General features: G+C 36.9%; 3 protein-coding genes across 4 annotated transcripts; 2 read left to right on the top strand and 1 right to left on the bottom strand.

Moving 5' to 3' along the window:
- Positions 1–227: 227 nt before the first annotated feature.
- On the top strand, positions 228–7,978 carry LOC114518794. Its single transcript, XM_028538782.1, has 11 exons — positions 228–637; positions 1,874–1,969; positions 2,205–2,351; positions 2,815–3,039; positions 3,417–3,570; positions 3,918–4,023; positions 4,102–4,204; positions 4,331–4,669; positions 4,942–4,989; positions 6,598–6,891; positions 7,064–7,978. The coding sequence occupies exons 1-11, from the start codon at positions 565–567 to the stop codon at positions 7,726–7,728; spliced, it is 2,250 nt and encodes a 749-aa protein (XP_028394583.1). The 5' UTR covers positions 228–564; the 3' UTR covers positions 7,729–7,978.
- Positions 7,979–8,511: 533 nt separating this feature from the next.
- Positions 8,512–13,852, top strand: LOC114518796. Its single transcript, XM_028538785.1, has 10 exons — positions 8,512–8,767; positions 9,502–9,591; positions 9,889–9,936; positions 10,304–10,684; positions 11,419–11,643; positions 11,774–11,933; positions 12,472–12,574; positions 12,769–12,871; positions 12,952–13,299; positions 13,765–13,852. The coding sequence occupies exons 1-10, from the start codon at positions 8,689–8,691 to the stop codon at positions 13,797–13,799; spliced, it is 1,572 nt and encodes a 523-aa protein (XP_028394586.1). The 5' UTR covers positions 8,512–8,688; the 3' UTR covers positions 13,800–13,852.
- On the bottom strand, positions 13,665–22,213 carry LOC114518795 (vacuolar protein sorting-associated protein 52 homolog). 2 transcript variants are annotated; one of them, XM_028538784.1, is made up of 21 exons: positions 22,077–22,213; positions 21,766–21,835; positions 21,345–21,397; positions 21,138–21,213; positions 20,971–21,038; positions 20,423–20,452; positions 19,862–19,945; positions 19,666–19,727; positions 19,374–19,524; positions 18,803–18,903; positions 18,358–18,490; positions 18,061–18,118; positions 17,396–17,529; positions 16,972–17,127; positions 16,694–16,812; positions 16,165–16,288; positions 15,590–15,658; positions 15,208–15,342; positions 14,830–14,910; positions 14,465–14,680; positions 13,666–14,358 (listed from the first exon to the last, which is right to left on the bottom strand). In XM_028538784.1, exons 6-21 carry the CDS (start codon positions 20,447–20,449, stop codon positions 14,212–14,214), a joined length of 1,797 nt encoding a protein of 598 aa, XP_028394585.1. In that variant the 5' UTR covers positions 20,450–20,452; positions 20,971–21,038; positions 21,138–21,213; positions 21,345–21,397; positions 21,766–21,835; positions 22,077–22,213; the 3' UTR covers positions 13,666–14,211. The 2 variants fall into 2 exon arrangements, with proteins under 2 accessions (XP_028394584.1, XP_028394585.1); XM_028538783.1 differs by lacking the exons at positions 21,345–21,397; positions 21,766–21,835; positions 22,077–22,213 and having other exon boundaries at positions 13,665–14,092; positions 14,211–14,358; positions 21,138–21,153.
- Positions 22,214–23,828: the final 1,615 nt, after the last annotated feature.

Here is a 23,828-nt window from a genome sequence, read left to right as displayed (position 1 = left end):
ATTGATATAATGTGAAAATATAAACTTACAATTAGATTTTCACATGACTTTAGGAACCGCCGACGAATCTTGCACATACATGCAGTGTGGTGTAACAATGCACGTTTATAGGTTATCCCCGCATTTTTTGGGCCAATTGAAAGGCCAAATTTAGACATAAGAAGCATTAAACGTATTCTTGATTAACGTTGATCAGATGGAAAGCGACGAATTCCCGCAGCTGATCTCAAAGTACTAGTATGAGAAAAAAATGAATATTAATAAGCTATTAATACTGAGGGAACTAATAATATCTCTAAAGTAATGTATATAATGTCTTAATAAGAAAGTTTGACAGTGTAAAATGTTGACTGCATGTCAGCATGTAATGAACTGGTAGATTTAGTTGTGTTTGTAGAATATGCGGGGGTTCCTAATTGCCATTCACCAGAGTGATCATCGAGGCATTCAGTACCTGTAAAACTTCAATTACTGTATCTTTATAAACACCGAAATTAAATGAGGATAGTGAATACAGTTTTTTAATATTTCTTTATTATGGGTGAACGTTACCTCAATTGAATAATGAACCTATCTGGCCTTTGGAGTTTATTTGGTGTGTTCACAGTCCTCTGTGGTTCGCGACAAGTGACAACAGGTGTATTTGATTTGACATATATATGCTTTAAGTCAAAACAATTTTATCAAGTAGCAATCTTGAAGTACAGGTCATTTGTTGTAGCTTTTGATTTTGTTATCAAAATAATTCGTAAAACTTTGAAATCGATAGTTATCATAGTTTATTTGAATTCTCTTTTTATAATTTTTCATTGTTGAGATAATTTGGAATCGACTTGACTACACGTTACAGTTGATAACTTAATTATCATAGCTCAATGTACGTTTCATTTAAACCTTTTAAAAAAATGATCACGGCGTGGCGATAAAAGACAAGCATAGCAATGTCGGAGATGATAACCTTTGATTTGAATTTTTCCAAGAATCATATCAGGAAATCATATTAAACAGCAAGCCTATCGCTACTTGGATATAATAATGAATTTGTAGGTCTCAACTCTCAACAACGAATTAATGACGGAAACCTTTTCTACTTAACATATCTATATATGATCAACTTTTCGTTTAAAAATTAAAAATTCTTCACAGTCGAAATAAACTATACATATTCAAGTGCAAGTGCACTGGAATGATGTGAAGGCAAGAAGAGCAGATTGTCGTGAAAGGCAGACTTCTGTACTAAAGCATATAACAGAGAGTGCTTTCGAAACAGATGAATTTAGTCTCTTCGTGTTTTGTCGTATTAAGATAATGTTACACAAAACAACTTTCAACATCAGCTCGCAACGCAACAATAAGCAAAAATCTAAACAACAATATTGTGTGGAATAAAAACAGTTCATAAACTGTGTTGCGAGTTGATGTTGAAAGTTGTTTCGTGTAACATTACCTTTAGTCAGATAATTGTGTCGGAGGTTTTCCGCGCCTGATGACTGCATGTGCTATTCTGTAATCTCGTAGAGGGGTTTCCTTTAACGAACTGCGAGCGATACACCTCGTAATTAAATCTCGGTGTAAAGGACCGACACACACCAAACGCGATCCGGCAACGCGACGAATTTTTGAGTTTTCAAAAGCAACTAAGTTTGATTGTGTTACGAATTTCTTGATAAATACTGAAGGATAGCACATTTTGACATGTCTTGGGCCCATAGTTGACGATTTGCGTGGACTTAAGATCATCCTCGTCCCTCTTAACCCTGCTTGAAAAGGCAAGAAGGGCAGCTTGTCTTCTTTTGGCATATAAATTATATAACCATGCGTACCATGCATTTTCTTTAAAAATTAACCAAGTCACTAAAAATCGTATTTCAAGCAGGTCGAGGCATGAAGAAGGATTCACTGCCTAAACAGGCGAGCAAGAGGCAGTCACTGGGAAATAGGATCATGACTGGTCGGGAAATCGTTCGAGGTGAAGCAGAGATACATTCAGTTAACCATGCAGTCATCGCTGCACTGAAATTTTAAATTAATGTGATCTATAAATATATAGGATGATATGAAATATATAGAGATCATTCCTATACTAGTTCAATATATATATTGCGTTTCCCACCGTTTCTCTACCGTTGTTACCCCGTTGTGAATGACTGGATGGTTGAAAGCCATAAAAAAATTCAAGTAAAGTGTCATTGTAATTCATTCAGACACAGACCCAGCTTCAGAAGCAGCTCTTGCTCAAGCCAAAGGTAATCCCGGTGACAAGTCGAGTGAATTTCTGACAAACAATAAAGGATATCGTAATTCTGGGTGTTATAAAGATACCGACAGCAGGGCCGTCCCATCCATGGAAGGTAAGTGCATGTTCTCGCAAAGTATATAATTTGATCTAGCTAAGAAACTTTCGATTACGAACAGAACAACAACCTAAGAACAATTCCGCGTTGTCGGTGGAGTGCAAAGCCAGTTCTCTTTCTGTGTAGAAAATTAGGATAGCAAGAATGAGCTTCGTTAACATTTTGACTAATAGGAATGACGTATCACGAATCTCTGCATGGTGATGACCAACTAACCCTCTCATTCCTAGCCCCTTTTGATTTAATCGAATCAGGCTGTATAACACCGGAAAAGGCACAAGCAGCCCACACAAAGGATTTTTGAAAACAGATTCAAAAAGCTTTATTCAGGAAAGGGTATAAGTATATAGACATGCACCACTTCCATGAGAACAACTCAAGCTAAACGTTCTTGCTCAATTGAATGAACAACGCACAAACAAATGATGGATATTATCTTATCTTACATGAAACCTATCAGGCTCGGACCCTGATTTGACTGGTTTTTACAAACAAAGACAAGAATCAATTTCAAAATGCGCGGCTGTCGCCCGCCGTCGAGGCTATCAGTTATTTGCCATTCAAAATGGAGGTATGTGTCTCTCTGGACCCAAAGCTCAAGAAACCTACAAGATTCACGGTCTGGCAAGAAACTGTAAAGATGGAAGAGGAGGCGAATGGGCAAATGATGTGTACATATTTAATGGTAAGTGTCTTTTTGAAGCACAAAAAACAATAAAGTGTTGGCGATATTCAAATGTGACTTTTATTGCCATGACCACCACTGACGAAACTTGAATCAATTGAAGACGGTAAGTATGACATATCAAGTGCGAAACATAAGGTAGAAAAATCTGAATCTCTTTAATATTAGCAGGAAGGGATACGTCATGAACGTGATACGTGCTGAAATTGTTTGCAGAAAAAAATGTGTTTGTGAGCTAAACAACTTTAAGTCCTGACCCTAACCCTCACCCATCTACTTATTTTGAAGGATTGGAATCAAGGATTATATTCGTGCATGGATTTTGGACATGAAATTATAACCAGTTTGTTTAAATACAACCGATATTCATATTTCAGATTTCCCCCTGAAACTACACATATTTACTGGTACAGAACCCGAAGCAGGAACTGATGCAAACGTGTATGTCACATTTTCTGGATCAATGGGAACATCTCGGAGGATTTCACTCGCACCAGAGGACGCAAACCAAAACCTCTTCGAGGCCGGACAGTAGGTTGAGTAAATAATCGTCTTTTTGAGATTGTACGTACAAAATATTGCAGGGGTGTAACGCAGAGCCAGTATTAATGTAAATAGCTACGTCAACGAAAAGTTAAACTAGTTTTGTTATCATGAAAGATTAGAAAGATGCTTTAGGGCCAAGGGGGATGGGGACTGGGGAAAAATCAGAAACAACAATCATAGCTATATACACTGAATATACACAGTGGAATATAGGAGAAGAGAAATGAGCACAGAGAATAGGGATTTAGACCACGTTTGTTTCAATAGTACTACACAATTATGAACACAATTGAGTCGTAGAGTTATGTATACACATGTATATTTACTTCAAGGAAAGATGTGTTTAATGTACACACGATTCCTCTTGGAACAATATCCGGAATTACAATTGGTCATGATGACACTGGTAAAAAACCTGCTGACTGGTTCTTACAAAAGGTACCAAATGAAATTTGTCAGTAGGAATTAAGTCTCCTTCAAACAGGGTACGTTAACTCTCCCCTATCACCACTTCAGGTTGTTGTAAAAGATGCCGCTAATACGATGTATAAATTTGACGTCAATCGTTGGCTTTCCAAAAACAAAGATGACTCGCAGATTGAAAGAGAACTAAGCTTAAGTAAGTCAGTAAACATTTGAAGTGGATGCACAATAATAAAGTCTGTAGAACACATTAAACCTGAAAAACTATATTAAAATCTGTAGCGAGAAAACTTTATTAAAAACTTTTTGTTTACTACCCCAGCTGCGACCATCACACCCGGATCCTACAAGTCCATGGGATGTTTTAAAGAACGTACTGACGTGAACAAAGAAAGGGCAATTCCATCATTGGAAGGCCGTGACGATGTTTTAGATGGAATGGGAGCGATCGGTTATCGAGATCGTGAGTTTCCTATTGAGAAATGTGCTGATGCCGCTAAACGTAGAGGTTACGTAATGTTTGCAATCCAAGATGGTGGTCTTTGTGCGACAAGTAAAGAAATTCAAAACACATATGATATCTATGGTAAAGGTGATGATTGCATGAGAAATGGAACTGGTTCGGCTTTCTCCTCTTCTGTGTATACCTTTTCTGATGAAGGTTAGTACATTAGTATATCAGTGGTGACTGATCTCATTGGTAGAGAAATAACTGGATGGTAGTCACTGATTTCAAGAGGAAATGATTTTGATATAGACTGTACATGAAGCACATCATGATTTCAGAGTGTTTTTAAAAAAACAGCAGTGATAAGCGTTCTCAAGTTTAGTTTAGACTAGTGTGCTGTCTACGTTGTATCAATGAAGTTGCCCAGGTGATTCGTCCAAGGCTTTATTGAAGCTTTACCTCATGTAGTTTTGTACACGTTGTAGAACCTAGTTTTCGAGATCCCGGGGAACAGGAGGCTGGAACAGAAGAAGGTAACCAGTGAAATAGCAACATGAATATCAGATGGAATTTACACTATGGATAGACATTGTAACATAGCTTTAAGTTTCTGTTGCTGTCGTTCTTTATCTAACGGGACGTCCCAATAGTTAACATGCACCGAAGACCGTAAGCGACGTTATATTCAGTTATGCAAATGTACGAACGTAAAAGTTCTAATTGTGATTGGCTAGATGTATAATAATAATTGCAAATGAGACGATGTATGCATGTAAGCATGTTGATGTTCGTTAAAAGTAAATAGTCGATTGCAATGTTTTCAAAATTCGTTATATTTTCGGTATTTTCCATAAATTTTGTAGCATAAGATTGTCGAAAAAGCATCCCATATACCTGCACCTGACACTATTAATTTTTATATGATGGTCGCGAAACAAGCACAAGATTGTGAAATGTTAGAAAACAATTATAACTCGCATGCAATGCCGGTGTAAATTTTCATGTCATAAGATAGATCAAGACTATTAGTCCTTTGGGACATGCTCTCTCAGCACAATAAATATACAGGGTGTCCCAAAAAAAACGAAAACTATTAAAATCACTCATTGTTAAAATTTGAATGCCGTGTTCACGAATTCCAGCCCGTGGGGATTTAATGCAACTTATAAAATGCTAAATGCTTTGTGTTGCTAGAGAAAGGGGACATGTCGAAGGTCATGGTTTTTGACATGCACATTTAAATATTGTTATCCATATATTTGTAAATTGTAAATATTGTTAATAAATATCATTTTTGCGAACAAGCAAATTTGACTGCATCATATGCATGCATAAAAATGCTTATGCATGGCAACCCCGATTTATACACTTGTGGGCCCAACAGAGTGCTTAGGCATTCAAACTCTAACAATGGCATTGTTATGGGTGATTTCAATAGTTTTCGTTTTTTTTGGGACACCCTGTAGAGATATAAAGCAATCTTTTACAAACAAACATTTATTTAGTTGAAATTACCAAGCTGCGAGAATAGACGAACTTTTAGTATAGAACTAAAAGTTTTACTGCCTTCAATGAGAGGACGCAGGGTAATCCATGAAGTCGAGCGAATTTTAGGGTCTACATAATGTCAAATGAACTTGAATGTACATGCATAAGCTATATAATTTTATAATGATCGATCAGTGTAAGGCCTGGATCACACTGGCTCCTAAGAATCGGGGATCCATTGTATTACTTTCCGATAGTCTCAGAAAAGCATTTTGCACACCAGCGGTCAACTTTGTCTGAGGACAAAGCCCAAAGGGAATCCCAGACATGTGTAAACTAGGCTTAAAGGCGTTTTAAGATTAGAATATATTTTAAGCATTCAACTTGCGTTGAAAGAACTTATGCAAAACAGAACTGCAAACTTATTTTCGATTATGAATATATCATACCTGACACTAAACGTTCAACCAATGAGGGCCTGGCATTTTACGGTAACGAACGAATTTGGCAGTCCCAGCCAATAGGAACAATGATCTTAACGTAAGTTTCGTTCGTTAATGAGGTTATAAGTCCTTCGGTGCATGTTAACTAATAGGACGTCTCACGATCGCGGTATAAGAACAGCTGGAATTACCCCATCTTTTATATCACAGGTTCAGAAAACACACAAAGTCAACCAGCGGTGCCTAGTGACCCTGCAATGCAACTTGCTGGACAACTATCTTCACCAGCAAATAAAGAAGATAGGCCTACGGCTAGTGATACCACTTTAAACAAAAACAAGCTCACGTCAGCTGCAGAGACCACTACGTCTGGGGACATATCAAACACAGCAAGTACTGGTAATCAGGGTGCTCCATCAGGGGGGAGTGAATCAAATTCACAAGGGATATCCGGTGGTCAGGGGGAGACAAGGCCAGATGCTGAGAATGGAGTAAGCAGTAAAGGTAGGTTCACCACAAGGATAACCAGAACCAAAACTCGACGTATAATATATATTACTCAGATTTCAACCCGGCATTTTAGTTGAGGTTTGAAACAAACGCAACGACCCTAAACCTAACCAAAACCTGTTGATATTTGGGTGAAATTAAACGCTGAACTAAACACTTATGCTAGGTCCAACCTTGGAACAGACGAATGCGCCTGTAACAAGCGAAGGAATAGATGAAACGACTGAGAGATTGCCAGAGAGTAATCAAGAGGAAAGACAAAACAGGCCTTCAACATCAGACAGATCTGACGAAGGCAAGGAACCAGCTCCTGCTTTAGGCAAACCAAACTCGGTAGGAAATCAACAGAACGAAAATTCTCCGCGTGAGATGAACAATCCAAGTCAGAGTTCAAGGGTCACAAAATACCCTGAAATAACAGACACGACTCCTCAGGAATCTAAGATCCATCCAGGCCGCGAAGATAATGAAATATCAAGGCCTGGAAACCCAGATAAACTTGGGGAGAAAAACCCCGTAGGGGAAGAAGAATCTCTGGGGGGGAAAGGACTCGCTCGAGGGAACGGATCCCCAGAAGGAAAAGAATCCGAGGAAAGAGAAGAATCTCGAATTATCGATAGAGCACCGCTCATAGAGCCTTTGCACACAAAGGTGCATAAGATAGCACCGGAGACTAGGCTTCCCGGGGAATTTAACTCCCCATCAAGTGATGGACAAAATGTGATATTGAAAACAAAGCAAAATCCTATATTAAGAAGGCCTTTTAGTAAACTATTAGATGCTCAACAAAGAAACAAAATCAAGCACTTATTAAAAAAGAATAGGAAATAGGACAAAACAATGTTTTTAAGAAATTAATTATAAATTATGAATAGCTTTATAATATAGAATGTAAATGCTGTTCCTAGTCGCTGATTGGCTAAGAGCTTTCTTGATACAAACCAGTGTAAGCACGTCTAAACTCACATTTTCGTGTGTTATAGTATAGAAATATATTATAACATACTATTTTCCATCGACACTTGTGAGAAACTTTGGATGTCATGTTTGGAAACAATTTTCATTTTTGCAGTTCCTCGAACGTTTTCCACTTGGCGAATTTATTCGCGCGATGCGAAGCGATATCTGAAATCCAGTGATGTGATTGGTTTGCGAAAAAAATCACCGCGAAAAAGTAGAATCGCTTCCTACTTTTTATCTGTTCGCGCGAATAAATTCGCCTGGTGGAGAACGGGCTTAATATGATGACAAAGGCGATTATCGAAAATTGTGGACACTGATTGGTTAAGTGACCTTGGATTTTACGGGATAATCGACCTAAGCGTCCCTTGGTCCAGTGAATATCACTCAATAAAAACATTTATACTTTGTATCGGTTTTTGTCCAAGGATATTTACAGTTATTTGCCATTGCACGATGGGATATTCATGACTGTAAGTTTTGAATGACAGCGTGCAAGTATTGAAACTATAAAATTAATTGCTTTTTGTTCAATTAATTGTTCAGTAAACGATAAAACGGGTAGGTTCAATATCCCGCGGCTTTGAGTAATTAACTGCTAAATCAACCGTAGAAATAATAGGAAAAGAAAGTTGCTACTCTGCCAAACGTACATGTTTTCAAGGTTAAAAGAAATGTCACGAATGTAGAAATATGTCTTACAAGACTATTTTAGTTTTTTATTTACGTTTGTCCAAAGCTCAGCGCCAGTGAACTCGACAAAACTGCAAAGAAATTCGTGAAAGTAGATTTCCTAAACAAAGGAAATATGAAATCATCGACTGAGAAAATATGAAATCGTACGGGATTAAACAGTTTTTGTCAAGGGTCATTGTTACAGCTTTTCTCATTACTACCTGGGATATTCCAAGTAAGTCAATCGCGTGTTGTTTTCGGTAAAAATCACCATGCGCCCTATACTCTCTATATATAGGATGCCGTAAAACACTGCTTTACTGCGCCTTGCACGAGGCTAGGTATATAATGCCTTATAATTTCACATGAAAGATATAATTTGAATTGCAAGGATTAACTAGTGCGACTGTAGGAGATAAAATGTTTGCCAGGTTTACACAAAAAACAACCAGTTTTTTTCCGAACGGACTCTGATTTTGAAATAAACAATGCGGGTTATCTGGTGCAAGATGTATCTATCCTACATTCATTTCGCGATACTGTGACTTTATTATAACGACGGTAAAATATAGTATCTAATATGATGGTGAAAATGAGGCTGGCCAAATTTGAAAACGATCTTTTTATTGATCTGTTCACACGATCCAATTTTGTTGGACCCAATTCTTTTCTGACGTACGGAGTATAGTCGGTTATTGATGAACTGAAAATTGGATCGTGTGAACTTTATAATATCCACCGCTTTCAAAAGGATGATATAGGTCCCAGGAGGCTTACAGACTTCTCATTTCATTTGCGCCCTGCCACTGAACCCAATATCAAGTCAGCCCCTTTCTTTCCCCCGGCGTAGTCACCCCGCCTCCCTACCAGCGTTACTTTTTGGTACAGTCGAAATAGCAGATTTGTCAAATGGCTGTTCCAAATTTCTTTAAAAGTAGCTTATTGACCGACAGTATGTTTAAAATCTAGCATATTATGGCAAACCTCAGAAGTTTAATACAACGGAACAAGGCAGAAAGAAACAATACGTTGTGACAGAAGAAGAGATACAAGACACATGTAGGTAGAAATGAACACATGAACGCGTACATCGCAACCATGATGAAAATAGACTTCTCTTGAATATATTTATACAAACCCATAAAAAATACTTCAAACACGGTAACGCACAACCAACCAAATAATATTCAAACCCAATTGGTAGGCTCAAACCCACTCTAATCGCCGATGCCTTCTTCATTGGTGAATGCATAAGCTCAAAAAACCCAACTATATATAGAGTGTAGTGCAAAGTTGTGGAATGGAGTGGTTTATACGTTATTAGTAAAATTATGTAACTTTATTTTCTATCCATAGATTTCATTCCACATCAACAGCAATACCCAGTTACCCCTCAATACGCAGGTATCACAACATCAGCTATTCGCGTTTTTCCTTTTTTTCTAAATTGTCTGTTATTTACAATCATTGACCATATATTATAGAGATTAAGAGATATATTCTACAAAGGTGTCTTCGCCAACATACTATACATCTGCATGCATTTATAGAACATTTATATAAATACTGAATCTTTGATGAATATACTAAAACAACTGATATTTGAGGAAATCGTTCAGGAATCATGCAAATTTATCGAGTATGTGGAAAGTAGAAAACAAAAAGTTATACGGGTGATACAAGCTTATGCAATCACTTTGGGGTTTATTGCGAGTTCAAAAAGTACGAACCATTTACAAAAACCGCACAAATTACTCTTTCTCTCTACCAGTTCCAGTAATAACACCAGTTGTCAGTCCCCCAGAACCTCAACCAGAGGCAAAAAAGCCGAAAGAAAAACACGGGAGTGCACACAAAGAAAAACATGTTTTATTCCAGCCAAAGAAAACGGGAAACGAAAATGACAATTATGCAAGAATTAGCAAAGGCACTGCTGCAAAAAACGGGAACTCTATTGATAGCAACAGAAACAGGGGGACTAAAAAGGATAGCGGGGACGGCGAAATCTTAGAAAACAGTGACACTACCAGAAAGGAGAGTGGGTCTGCTGGATTAATAAAAACTACTTCAAGTGATACTAAGAAAGGGAAAGAATATAGAAATGTGGGATGTTATAAGGACACTTTACCAAGAGCTGTACCCTCACTTGAAGGTGGGCTTGTATTTCATTTCATATTCCACCCATAAAAGATACCTTTTCTATGAACCATTTTTGGAAATATGAAATTTTTACTAATCAGACACTCCAGAGATCAACAAAACCCAGATTTTTATGTATTAGCAAGGTGCCTGTAAATCAGAGAGGCAGTTGGATTGTATTGTAATTTGCCAGGTGCCGGTATTAACGAGGTGCCAATATTACAGCAGAGGTGGCTATTTTAGAGAGGTACCTATATTAGCGAGGTGCCTTTATTACAGAGGTGCCTATATTAAAGAGGTGCCTGTATTACAGTGGTGTCTATTTTAGAGAGGTGCCAATATTAGCGAGGTGCCAGTTTCACAGAGGTGCCTATTCAGTTAGAGAGGTGTCAGCAGAGGTTTCTATTTTAGAGAGGTGCCTATATTAGCGAGGTGCCTATATTACAGAGGTGCCTATATTAAAGAGGTGCCTGTATTACAGTGGTGCCTATTTTAGAGAGGTGCCAATATTAGCGAGGTGCCAGTTTCACAGAGGTGCCTATTCAGTTAGAGAGGTGTCTATATTAGCGTGGTGCCTGTATTACAGAGGTGCCTATTCAGTTAGAGAGGTGTCTATATTAGCGTGGTGCCTGTATTACAGAGGTGCCTATTTTAGGTAGGTGCCAGTATTAGCGGGCTGCCTGTATTGGAGGGAGGTGTCGACCGAGGAATCTGCCGTCATTGAATATTTTGACAATAATTCTTCAGGTTCTGACCCTATCCTTAAGGAGTATTACAAAAGACGACTCAATGCTGTCGAGAAATGTTCCCAAGTAGCAAAATCGCGAGGCTACCAACTATTTACCATTCAAAATGGTGGATTTTGTTCATCTGGACCTATGGCCCACAGAACATTTCAAATATATGGGCCAGCGAGTAACTGTAGGAACGGCAGAGGTGGGAATTGGGCCAGTGACGTATACGTGTTTAGTGGTAAGCTATCATTCTGCCTGTATGTATTCCGCAAATTCAAAACTAAAATGTCAGGTCGACCGCGCTCAAATAACGTAGTGCGTTCTTCACTGTATTGGATACTACATTTTGTCCTAACATTTTGTTGTAGCATATGAATACGAGCTGACAGTTCATACAGGAACAGAGCAAAAAAGTTCAACAGATGCGAAGATTTCTGTAGCTTTATATGGTGTGATGGGATCATCAAGACATATCCCTCTAAGATCACAAGCATCCGCAGGCATCAACGACCCATTTCAAAATGGACAGTAAGTTAGGACTATTAGAACTGGCTTTTTTTGTCGATGCAGGACATATAAATCGAGTGTTTAGCGGAGTCACTTCAAGCCATGCGACAATGGGTAACTACGATAAAACTAAAATGATAGAAGCCACGATCGTATAACCCACATGCATGTTTTACTCATCTTGCCCATCAACGTTAGGAACTCTAAGTTTTTGAGAAGTTTCTAAACGTAGCTGAATTTTCATACTTTTCATTCTACGTTCATCCTGCACAATAATAACCTTTGGAATGAGAATGAGCAAAAGTGTCATGCAGGCATATGGAAGATGTGGATTTTCATACATGAATTTGACAAAGGGTTAGAGAAACTATTGTCCGACAACACCATTAAACTTGCAATGAAAGTCCGTATCTTTTGTTCATTTTCATGTGCTAAGAAATACAAATCGAGTCCCACAGCTTAGTCACATGCACAGCTTTTGAGCACATGGGATAGAAAATCTTGAAATTTTTTCCCTGGTAAACACTCTGGTAATTTGAACTCGTTTACGTAATCACAGAGTGGATAAATTCACGGTACATACAGTTCCACTGGGAGACTTGACAAGACTACATGTGTGTCTTGATAACACAGGACCAGCACCAGCGTGGTATTTAGAGAAGGTAATTGAGATATACTGTAAGCAGACTGTTTTGATACTGGGGCCGGTTGTATAAACTATTTAACTACACGTTGCATAGTTAAATCCTAGTTCACTCAACTCTGATTGGCCAATTCTGCCCTTAATTACAGTTAAAAGTTAACGAGCCTTTTATACAACTGGTCTCTGGTATTTAATTTGTTTCACATCATATAGATCTCAATAAAAGACCCAAGAAATGACATTTACATATTTCCATGCAACTGCTGGTTAAAAGGTGGCAAGAAAGGAAGTATTACAGAAAGAAACCTTTTGCCAGGTAACATACAGTTGATTTCAATCATTGGTATTATAACGTTTGAATCCCTTAAATTTAACATATTCTCTTTTTGACATTAGCTGTGGTTATCATTCCCAAATCATTCAACTTTATTGGATGTTTTAAACACCCCAGAACAGACAATATTGCTTTAGAAGCTCAGGGTTATAAGATCTTAGATGGTCAACCTTCCTCGGCAATCCAAAGCAAGCGTACTAAACCAATAAATAAAGATTACGTCATCGAAATGTGTGCACAGGGCACCCATGATAGAGGTTACATGTTCTTTGGAATTCACAACGGTAACCAGTGTATTACAAGTGGTACGTTTCAAGATACATACGGCAAATATGGAATGGCGTCTGATTGTTTTAAGACTGGTAGAGGTGGTAGTGAATCTATTGCCGTGTATACCTTTACAGACAGAGGTAAGAAAAAAAATCCAGTGTATAAATTCAAATCACTTGCCTTGAATTCGCTGGGGAACATTAGAGATTATAGTAGAGGAATTCTTGGGGACATTATACACGCAAGATTATTTTTGAAAAATGGCCGGTTATAACTTCAATGTTCTTATAGTTCCAAAGCAAAACAGTCAGCACTAAAATAAATATCTAATGTTTAACATCTACAGTCTAGCTTCTCTTACTACCTAGCTTCTATACTGTTTCATCGTGTAGTGCTTGCTGTAGTGAATAACCGCACTGTTTTCGAGTAGTAGTTATTTGAAGAGTTAATGACAAAGCCTTAGCATAAACCTCTTTCTTTATTTGCGATAAACATAGAACGGAATAGACTCTATTATTGAAGTGTTTATTTAATACGTTGCTATCCTTATTTGACAAATTATAGTTCATTCATCAATTTACGTGCAATCCCTTCTTTAATTTCAGAACCACTCAAACACGCGACTGGTACAACATCTTAGGGAACACACGGTGATAAAAATTCAGGATTATTTAATATACACAAGATTGTTTCTACCTGTCTAGTACTTTATATCAATGATTGTAGATTATTAGTATTTCATTATAGCTGGGAATTTTATATCTTTTAAATAACGTATCTGAACTAATGGAAACATTGTCTGGATTAATCCAGGCTAAGCCATATCATAAAGGCACTGACTGGTCACTGGTGAACTATACAAATTTGGGACAATCTAAGATGTTCAAAGATTACATTAGGTTAGAGTCATCATTGTTTTCCACCTGCACAGCACTGGAAGAGAATATTTCCAACCATCAATCATAGACGTTCACTTTTTTACTGTGATTTGTGTTGAAGTAGAGCACACATCAGCCGTAGTATACTTTATGTAAAGTGAATACATTGGTACCTCAAAATGTCGTCTTGTGTTTCTTGACTTCAACCATTACGTGATGAATATTAATGAGCTCACTGCGGACAGCCAACTTCTTGAACGGCGGTTGTGATAGAACTTTTTGAAAGCGATGATAATATTGTATGAGTTGGGTCAGTGCTGCCTGTGAGGTGAAGAGAAGAGAAATATTGTTAGCTTTCAAGAGAGATGAATGTTCTTTTTGACATTTTAATCCATTTTATGTTGAACCAAGTTCAGTGTGATCATACCTGTAATATTGCTGTGCCATTCTTAAGATTCGAGAAAGATCTCATAATTTCGTGATTAATATTCTCAATCCCCCGTTTCCAATCTGTCGCAAAGCCACGAACGATCTGACCAACTCGTCGTTCGTCAACCTGAACGTATTGGTTTTGGTTCTTTTCCAACTGAGGTTCGACGTCTTTTACGAACGTGATCATTCCCCCAAAACCAGGGGACAAAATCTTCACATTTTGAAAAAATAAACCCTAATTAGCACGACTCTGCAATTTGCACTTATTCGATATTAATAATAACATGCAAACCACAGATGAAAAAATGGTGAATACGGAATACGGAGGTCAACACCAGTAGTCATAATTGCATGCCTCACCTCTTCTACAAATTCTTGAATTCTGGCCGTCAATAATTGTTGAAAACTGTCAGTTTCTTGCGAATCTTCTGACGTTCGTTCCTAGCAGAGTAGTAACATCAATGATTTCACAGGGGTAGGCTGAAGTGTGGAGGGGTAAATTCTTAGGATGGGGCCAGTACCTCTTAAGAAATCTAAATCATTAAATGAAAACCGAAGCAAGGTCTTGGGGTATGCATTGTATACATTGTCACCACGTTGGCTGTTTGAATTGCCCTGGGGATAATTTCCTCACACACTCAGGAATGAATGATCATCAATACCACCCCCCCCCCCATGAAGTCAATCGCAATCACTGAATACCATGCGGTCACTAATCCATTGCACTCTCAAGTGTACCTTCAATACGGCCAGCATCATATCATAGTTATTGATGAGAAATATCAACTGTTCTTTACGATGTGGAAATTCTGCTGCCATTCTTAGCACGAACTTTTGAAGTTCTTCTTGCAACATTGCGAGCAATCTATTTACCTGTTTTAAAAAAAAAGATGTGATATTGAAACCAAACGTACAGTAGTAAAATATCACTTCATACTATAAATGGATAACAATCAGGGGCCAGTTGTATAAAAGACTAGTTAACTTTTAACTATAGTTAAGGACAGAATTGGCCAATCAGAGTCATGTATTTCTGAGTGAACTAGGATTTAACTATGCAAAATGTAGTTAAAGAGTTTAATACAACCGGCCACTGTTCTAAACTACAATAACATAGCACCTTTTCGTCTGGAAAACTTTCATTCAAACTAACAATTGCAGCAGAGAATTCCGCATATCTTCGCGTTATCTGAAAACAAGAAAGAGTTTGATATAATTTTCAACTCAATATCAACGATTCACAGGCCGAGTATAGAGAGTTTTCAATAACATTTTCTAGTTGATTACATTTCAAAAGGAGTCTACACCTAAAATATTTAGGCAAAAGCTAAATGTGATTAATAAAGAGATCATCATTGTCTGAATATGGCCGTCTGCCAGAAGCAGGGCTCCCACGATTTAAATATGCATAGTGTGGGGGAGAATTCTTTGAATATGCTGAGAAAAAGAATATTTGATAAGGTATATTACATATTCCTCCCTCCTCTCGAAAGAGTCAAACTTTTTCTAAAGAAATTTCTTTAGAAGTGAGAACGCTGGCTAGGAGGAAACTGGTGGACGTGGAAGGTGTCCTTCATCCATATTAAGGTATCCGGCAGACAAAGAAGAATACAGCCACGTTAGAAACCTCCAGAACCACTCTCATTGAAAACACTTAAACTATTTTGCCATTTCAGAATTACAAAATATACTTACGTAATGAGGTTGAACATCAATACTTCCCATCTTCTGAGGGTCGATCATTCGAATACTTTCAATGTTCTGTTGAATCACGAAAGTAAACCGAGGCCAAAACATTTCTAGTAAAGTATCCCAGAACCTGGCAACAAACGAACGCTAATTATTACACTGATAAACTATCCTCTTGCTATTGCTCTGGGTACAGTTGTGTAAAACTCTTTAACTATATTTTCATAGTTAAATCCTAGTTAACTCGAAAATACACGACTCTGATCGGCCAATTCTGACCTTAACTACAGTTAAAAGTTAACTAGTCCTTTATAGAACTGGCCCCTGGTGGTACTGTATCATGGTAATAAAACCAAATGTAAGTATTCGATACTCAATAGATAGCAAAGTAAATCTTCAGAATAAAACCTGTGTTGTCAGGCAAGGAGCCTGCATAGAATCGGGATCAAGCTGTAATTAGTCAACTTTATAGCATGGAACTGAAGCTTCATCTTGCAATTCCTTATAAGATAAATATCATAGAACTACAGCTTACTTGTCCAAAGCAGGAATATTACGTTGGCTCATAAGTATTCTGTATCGATGAACGATGTGCATACATAGAAATATACCAATGGCGTCGTAACACGACTGTAAATATCCGTCCCAGTATTTCTATAAAGAAACATGATAAAGAAACATGATAAAGAAACATGAAAGATCATGGTCTATCAAGAATATGATTCAGTTGATTGAATCTCGAAAAGGTGGAATCGATAACGAGTTTTGAAAAAACCTAAAACACGGCTAAAAATGATGGTCTCGGTTACCTACCATTAATAATGTCAATGTTTTACCAAACACTGAGGTAAAGATCTCTATAGCTGGGTTGCCTTGTGCATTGAAAAAATCCGTAAGGAACAGGAATTCTCGACAACTATTATCCAGTAATGCATAGTGTTCACTGCGGAATAAGCTTTCAAAAGGATACTAAAAATAACAGAAATCAATCAGAAATCAATCAAATGTTGTAATGGTGCTATTCTGAGCTACCAATGGTGCTACTTTGAGCTACCAATGGTGCTACTCTGAGATACCAATGGTGCTACTCTGAGCTACCAATGGTGCTACTCTGAGCTATCTTGACAATGGTGGGAATCGAAACCGTGACCTTTGGTTTGGTAGTCCAATGATTTCCTGGTTGTCCTCAGAGTAGCACCATTAACTTTAACCTGAGTCATACACACTATTTTTATACCTTTCGATCGTTTTTCTGAGCTGCATGCGGTACAATGATTGGCTCTTCAAGTTCTGACGTGAGCACGTTCCCACGGTTCCCTAAGGTGAAGATTGTTGATCTGTTTCGCAGAGCAACGCGAGATGAAAATAGGCGTGAACATCGTTAAGAAAATAATAAACGAAAATCTTGACGTGAACGAAAGAAGAAGGGGACCCGAAAGACTTGTACGAGTGAATCAAATCTTGGTCACGCAATTAAAATTCACAAAATTAATCCAAATTTGATATAACAACTAAACGTTTCAGTTTTGAAGCTCTAGAAACAGGTATTACGGACCTTAAGAAATCAGCCACTAGTGTTAGGAACCCAATTTTAATTTGTTTTACAGACAGCTCTGACCTCGGTTAGGAGTACATAATTTTTTTTCCCGTTGTAAAACTGCGGAAACGAAGACAGCATTACTTCATGTCCGTTTGGTGCATCTTACTATAACCTCCCTAATATAACACTATAAATTTAGAAAACGTCATGCCAAACATTAGAAGAAAACGCTATTCTTTAGTAAACGAATATTATCAGCCTAATTCGAGATCTTCAGTAAAATTATTGAGCTTCAGAACTTGATTGACTACAGCGAGAACCGCGCGTTAAAGAGTAACATCATTTTGATGATAAAAGGATATTCTTTCGTGCATTGTCTTCGACTCCCATAAGATCGTCTTTATCAGGAACTTCGTCATACTACGTAAATCAAAATACCATAGAAATATAAAAAATTTCTAAACAGCTCTTTTAACACAAAACTGTATTATCCAATGACCCAAATTAACCATGTACGGAAAAATTCTTGATTGGGTAGCTAGGTGTTTGTTTTCGCTATTCTTCAAAAACCTTTGGAAAAACTTACTATCATATGCATATTGTTGAAAGATGATCAAGGTTTGATAGTTGATTAATAAAAGATATAATAGTAAACTTGCCTGCAATTTCGTGAGCTTACTGATGTACGCCTTGAAATACGAGAAGTAGACTTTACTGATTGTGTCGACGTATTCATCTTTGATCTCTCTTGCCACTTGACGATGATGTGCCATTAAAAATTCGTTAAAATATCTACAAGAGAGATTTTATATTCATATTACTGAAGAACATGGTACGAAAACACGTCTTGGTTAATCAAATCGTTTCACAAAAAAATAGGCAGATAAGGATGTCAATTGACTACAGAATTAGTGCCGACAGAATTGCTTGAACGATGAGAATTGACGATGAAACGATGAAAAAAAGAAAGTTCTATTTTCTCTATAAAAGCATTCTACTATAACTTCCTACCAAAAAGCTCTGGCTTTCTTCAAAACATTTGAAGTTTGCTCTGTACTCCCACACAAAGAGCCAGGCCTTCACGTAAAACATTCTCTCAAATACCTGTGTTTAAGTAGTGCGGTTTGTGGAATCTGGTAATTTGCCATTGGTTTGCGAAATTGATAGACTTTTGGTAAAATATACTCTCGGATTTTCTGAACAGCCTAGAACAGTAAAATTGGTGGTTAAATCATTATGGGCGTTTGCAAAAAAGTTTCATCATCTTCCATTTTGTCCAACAAGAACAAGAGCTGTAATTGAATACAACGGCGTAGTAACAGACTGTAAACACAATCGAAATTAATCCTACGTAACATGAATATATGAATATGGATCCCTAAATATCGTGCTGCATGGCTATATGTGCCGAACAAGAGTTAACTTGACAGTTGGGATTTGGATATCACCTTGAGATTTGGATATCACCTTGAGATTTGGATATCACCTTGAGATTTGGATATCACCTTGAGATTTGGTGATCACCTTGAGATTTGGTGATCACCTTGAGATTTGGTGATGATCATCTTGAGATTTGGATATCACCTTGAGATTTGGTGATCACGCCACAAGATTGAGTGATCGTCTTCCGATTTGGTGATCCTCAACACAGCTTGATACATGGTCATCAACCTACCTTAAGTTTTAACTTGTCCAACACATCTTTGACATCATTGCAACATTTAAAATCATTGAATGCTTGTTCTTTTACAAAGTTTATTTTGTGGTCCAATTCATGAAGATTTTCAACAAAGGATTGTTCAGTCACCGGAGTATCTGTAATATGTCTGGAGAGATTCTGCATAGATTAGATTCAAGATTCTATGAGGATCCCAAATATTTTTATATTGTTACATAATATTAATCACCTTTATGGTAGCATATTGCACAAATTTATAGAACTTTATAGAACAGTCTTCATAACTTACTTTATCATAGTTTCACTCACAAGCATTTCATCCACAAATTGGCTAAGTTCACCTCGTATTGCCTAAATAATATTTCACCAAAAATTGTCCTTACAAAATAATTAAAATTATACAAGTGTGCACACTGATTAGTGCTTATAGCACTGCCTGGACATTTTTCTGTTCGTCTGAATCATCATTTTTTTGTAAATTTTACCTGTCGATTTTTCAACTTGATATTCATTGACATTGACTGTTCTTGCAAAGTTTGAATTTCAGAGCTGATGCTACCCAAATCTTGCTAAAATTGGAAATGTGTTAGGTATATATATTTGAAACATTTTTATAACAGCATGCAATATCACTAATATTCTTGTACATTTGCATGAGGACATTAAATAAATAAATTAGCTTGTAGGTACACCATGTAAGTATTTAATACTGCAAAGCTTTCGGTCTGTTAATGCTTCCGGTTGTATCAAAATTAAATAACACTCTTACATCTCTCTTGTTTGAGTCAACTTATTATGCACCGAATATGTAGTTGTAAACAGTATCTTTGTATTTAAGGTCAAAAATATTTTGTTCGCTTGTTGAATAAAATGGCAACTTGCTTTCTATTTTGAACTTATCCACTGTTTAAGCTAAATGGGCTTGATACAACCAGCCCCAGTGCAATAAATATATGAAAAATATTGCACTGATGGAGGCCTTGGTTAATGGGATGGAAACTCCTTGTTAGTAAATTAGCAATAACATATTGAACATAGTATTGTACCTGAAAGCTTGTCAACATATCTTCCATTCTCTGGGCAGAGGAAAAATAAATTAACAATAAAAAAATAAATATTCTAAATGTCTGTTTTATGTAGGCCTTGTTGAGTCACAGTGGAGAATTTGTGTGTTGCGACAAATTTTGACAAACTTTTAATTTTGACACCTGTGCAAGAAAAAATGCATAACACATGCTAACATGCAGACTTTGAGCATGGACTTTAAGCTTTGACCATTGGAAAAAGCAAGTATGGAAAACCTTAAAAGTATTTTTCAAGTATTTTTCACATTCTGAATCCACAAAGATCCATAGGTAATGTTTCGTTTACTGATGTAGCCAAGTTTTATAAAGATATATTTTATACTTGTTTTTCTTTACATAGTCCTTACATTACAGCGAGCAGAGAAAAAAATATATATCAACCGCCCGATCTACCTAAATTATATATAGTGGGCGAACAATGCCCCATGCATATGAAAGTCTAATTAATAAGTCACGCGACCTTGATCAATGTCAAAATATCATATCGTTATAGGTAATACAGCACATACCTCTAAAATGGTGTCACAAGCAGCAATCTGTTTGTGCAAACTAGCAATATTATCACTTTCTTTAATATCTGTGTATCTTAGTCAGGAATAACTACTTTCAAATCTGTCATAAACTGATTTTTGATAGAAGAGACATATTAACTCAACTCTTATAATATAAAGGATACAATCATCAATTGAAGAATTCTCAACATTATGCAAATCAGCTTCAATTTGTTTTGAATAATGTCTCAAATCAACTCCCTATAATATAAATTATCAATGTAAATTGCAATAATCTATACAATATTAATAGTGTTTTACTACTGCCTAAAAATAAATTATAGGTATCATAAAACAAGCCTTGACTCGCCAAGAAATAAAAAAGTATCTACTTTCTCTAAGGCTTCTTTCACTAATTCATCTTCTAAGTTTGCTTGGATATGTTCTAAACAGTAAGCACACATAATTGTATTAGTAGTCAGTTACTACTTCATTCTACTTCCAGTGATAATACCAAGGCCAGCAGCAGCCAATTATGGGCCAGGGCACTTGTAAGTTAGTCAACAAAGGTCCAAGTGCTCCGCCTGACTGGAAATTATCAGTGGCAAAACTAGAATGATGAGGGGGGTGAATATTCATATATTCAATTCTGCCGGATGGATATCTTTTTTAGGTTTAATAGCTTACAATAGAATCTATCGGGCAGAACTGAATAAAGGAATATTCTCCCCCCCCATTATATTCTCTTGGAGTACTCAGGGCTATGGGTATTTCCCCTCACCCTATCCCCCATCATGGTAAATACACACTAACCATTTACTTCATCTAAGATAAACTCATCTTGAGAAGTCAGATCAAGTTCTCCCAGATTTAGATCAAGTGCCTACAGTTAAAAGAACAAAATGTATGAAAATAAAAAGTAAAATACTAAAATTGGAGGTTATAGGAATTAGGCTCGAGACTTACTACAAACATTCACAGGCTTTTTATAATAATAATATAATGATGTATTAATAATCTTAATTTTCAGAAAAATAACCAAACTGCTTTATTGTACAAGAATTTCTGTATTTATACTGTGCTACATGGTACAAAATGAGAACATGTATATATATTTCACATACCTCATCTTCGTCTTCGTCCTCATCCAATGCACTACTTTTAATTTGACCGAACGAAAACGTTTCTTTCGGCAAAGCATTTCCATCCCCATTAATATTTTCTTCTAAACTAGGATCTATTAAGTCCTGGATTTCCGAATTGGTAGCCATGTTTAAATGACTGAGCTATATAACAAATCCAGTGAACTGAATATAGATTTACTCTAAAGACCGGCTTCCTAGGTCGATTAGGGTCGATTAGGGTCGATTTATTTTTTATTTTTTCGTATTTTCAGGCATTTATTTTATATTTATCTTACACGAAGTTTACTCGGAAAGCCTCGACATCAAAGACCCTGGAAAAGAGGTTGGGTCGATATATAAAAAAATGCAGGTTTACTTGGGTTTACCAGGATGATTTGAAGATATGTGCACTTCCCTACGATTGCGCAGCATTAGGAGAGAATGCATTTCTGTACGATTATACGATTATGAATATCCCCACCCCCCCATTTAAAGACTTCCGCGTCTGTCGATCGAACAAAAGGGTGAGGAAAATCCTACTATACCCTGATAAGAATAGGATCGTAAATGATCGTGTACTCTGGCGATTCCCCTTTCAATTAGAAGAATCTAGTAAAAACTATCCATTTGAACAATATTAGTGTTGCCATCAATTTCTAGTCAAAAGTACATGTTTTGCGATAAGCACAAGGTTTGAAGTCTAAGGTCAAACACCTGGAAAATCTTTTATTATACTAACAAATCACAAAAAAGGCCAAAAGTAAAAAAAAAGATGAAAATAATATTATACTGATCTAGAATAATGGCGAAAGTTGTTGGAGCTGTTAGCCTGTTTTTCTAGGCAAAATAAAGTAATTATCTGAGAACTTGATATAGATAGATATAGACAAATAGATAGTTGCTATTTAATTATATTTCTAATTAAAACTGTCAAGGATAATATCCAATATTAAAGAGTTTTAAATGTCTAAAATATCGATAATGCATATTAGTTGTATAGTGCATTAATAGAACTATGGATGATAAAAGATGATCTCTTAGTTCTTGCTACTGGGAGCGAGCGTTTTCTTTTTCCTAAGATTGTATTTGGGGTTGGCATTTGTGTTTGGGACCAAGAGATAGATCTTGTTATCTTGGTTCTCGACTGAATATGGACTGGAACAATTTCTTTGTGGTGATCTTTGATAGAAAACTATACCTGCAAAGGTAAGGCCTTCAGCGTACGGTACTCCTGGAAAAATACAGGCCAGGGCTCTTTTGGATTCTTTCCAGGTCGGCCGGTAAATAGTTTGGTATAGGGAGTTATGGATATACAGGGCACGCGTATAGTCCAAAGATGATCTTATGCAGGCGCAATCATTCGGTGATATTTGCGCTCGTTTAAACTGTACTAAAAAGTAGAGTTTCCGAGAAGTCTTCTTTACTAGCTCTTGTATAATTACAATCATTCCAGGTTAGTTTATCGTTTATCGTTAATCCAAGTAACTTTGCACTTCTTGTCCTCATAATAGGATCCCTGTCTGTAAAACTAGTTGGAAATTGCGGATGGTGTGAGCGGCCAAAACTGATGACTAGTTCTTTTGTCTTGTCACAGAACAGTTGCAATAGATTCTCCTTTGACCAAGTGTTAACTTGGTCTACTGCTTGTTGCATGCGCTTGGCTTAGTTGGTTTTTGATATTTTCGGACACTGTAGTATCGTCTACGTATTTCCACATGTTAAAAATATCGGAAACAGACAAGTCGATAGTCA

The sequence above is a fragment of the Dendronephthya gigantea genome, unplaced genomic scaffold (assembly GCF_004324835.1).
Source record: "Dendronephthya gigantea isolate DGI-Jeju-01 unplaced genomic scaffold, DenGig_1.0 000012F, whole genome shotgun sequence".
NCBI lineage: Eukaryota > Metazoa > Cnidaria > Anthozoa > Malacalcyonacea > Nephtheidae > Dendronephthya > Dendronephthya gigantea.
This window is presented reverse-complemented; position numbering and strand designations above follow the sequence as displayed.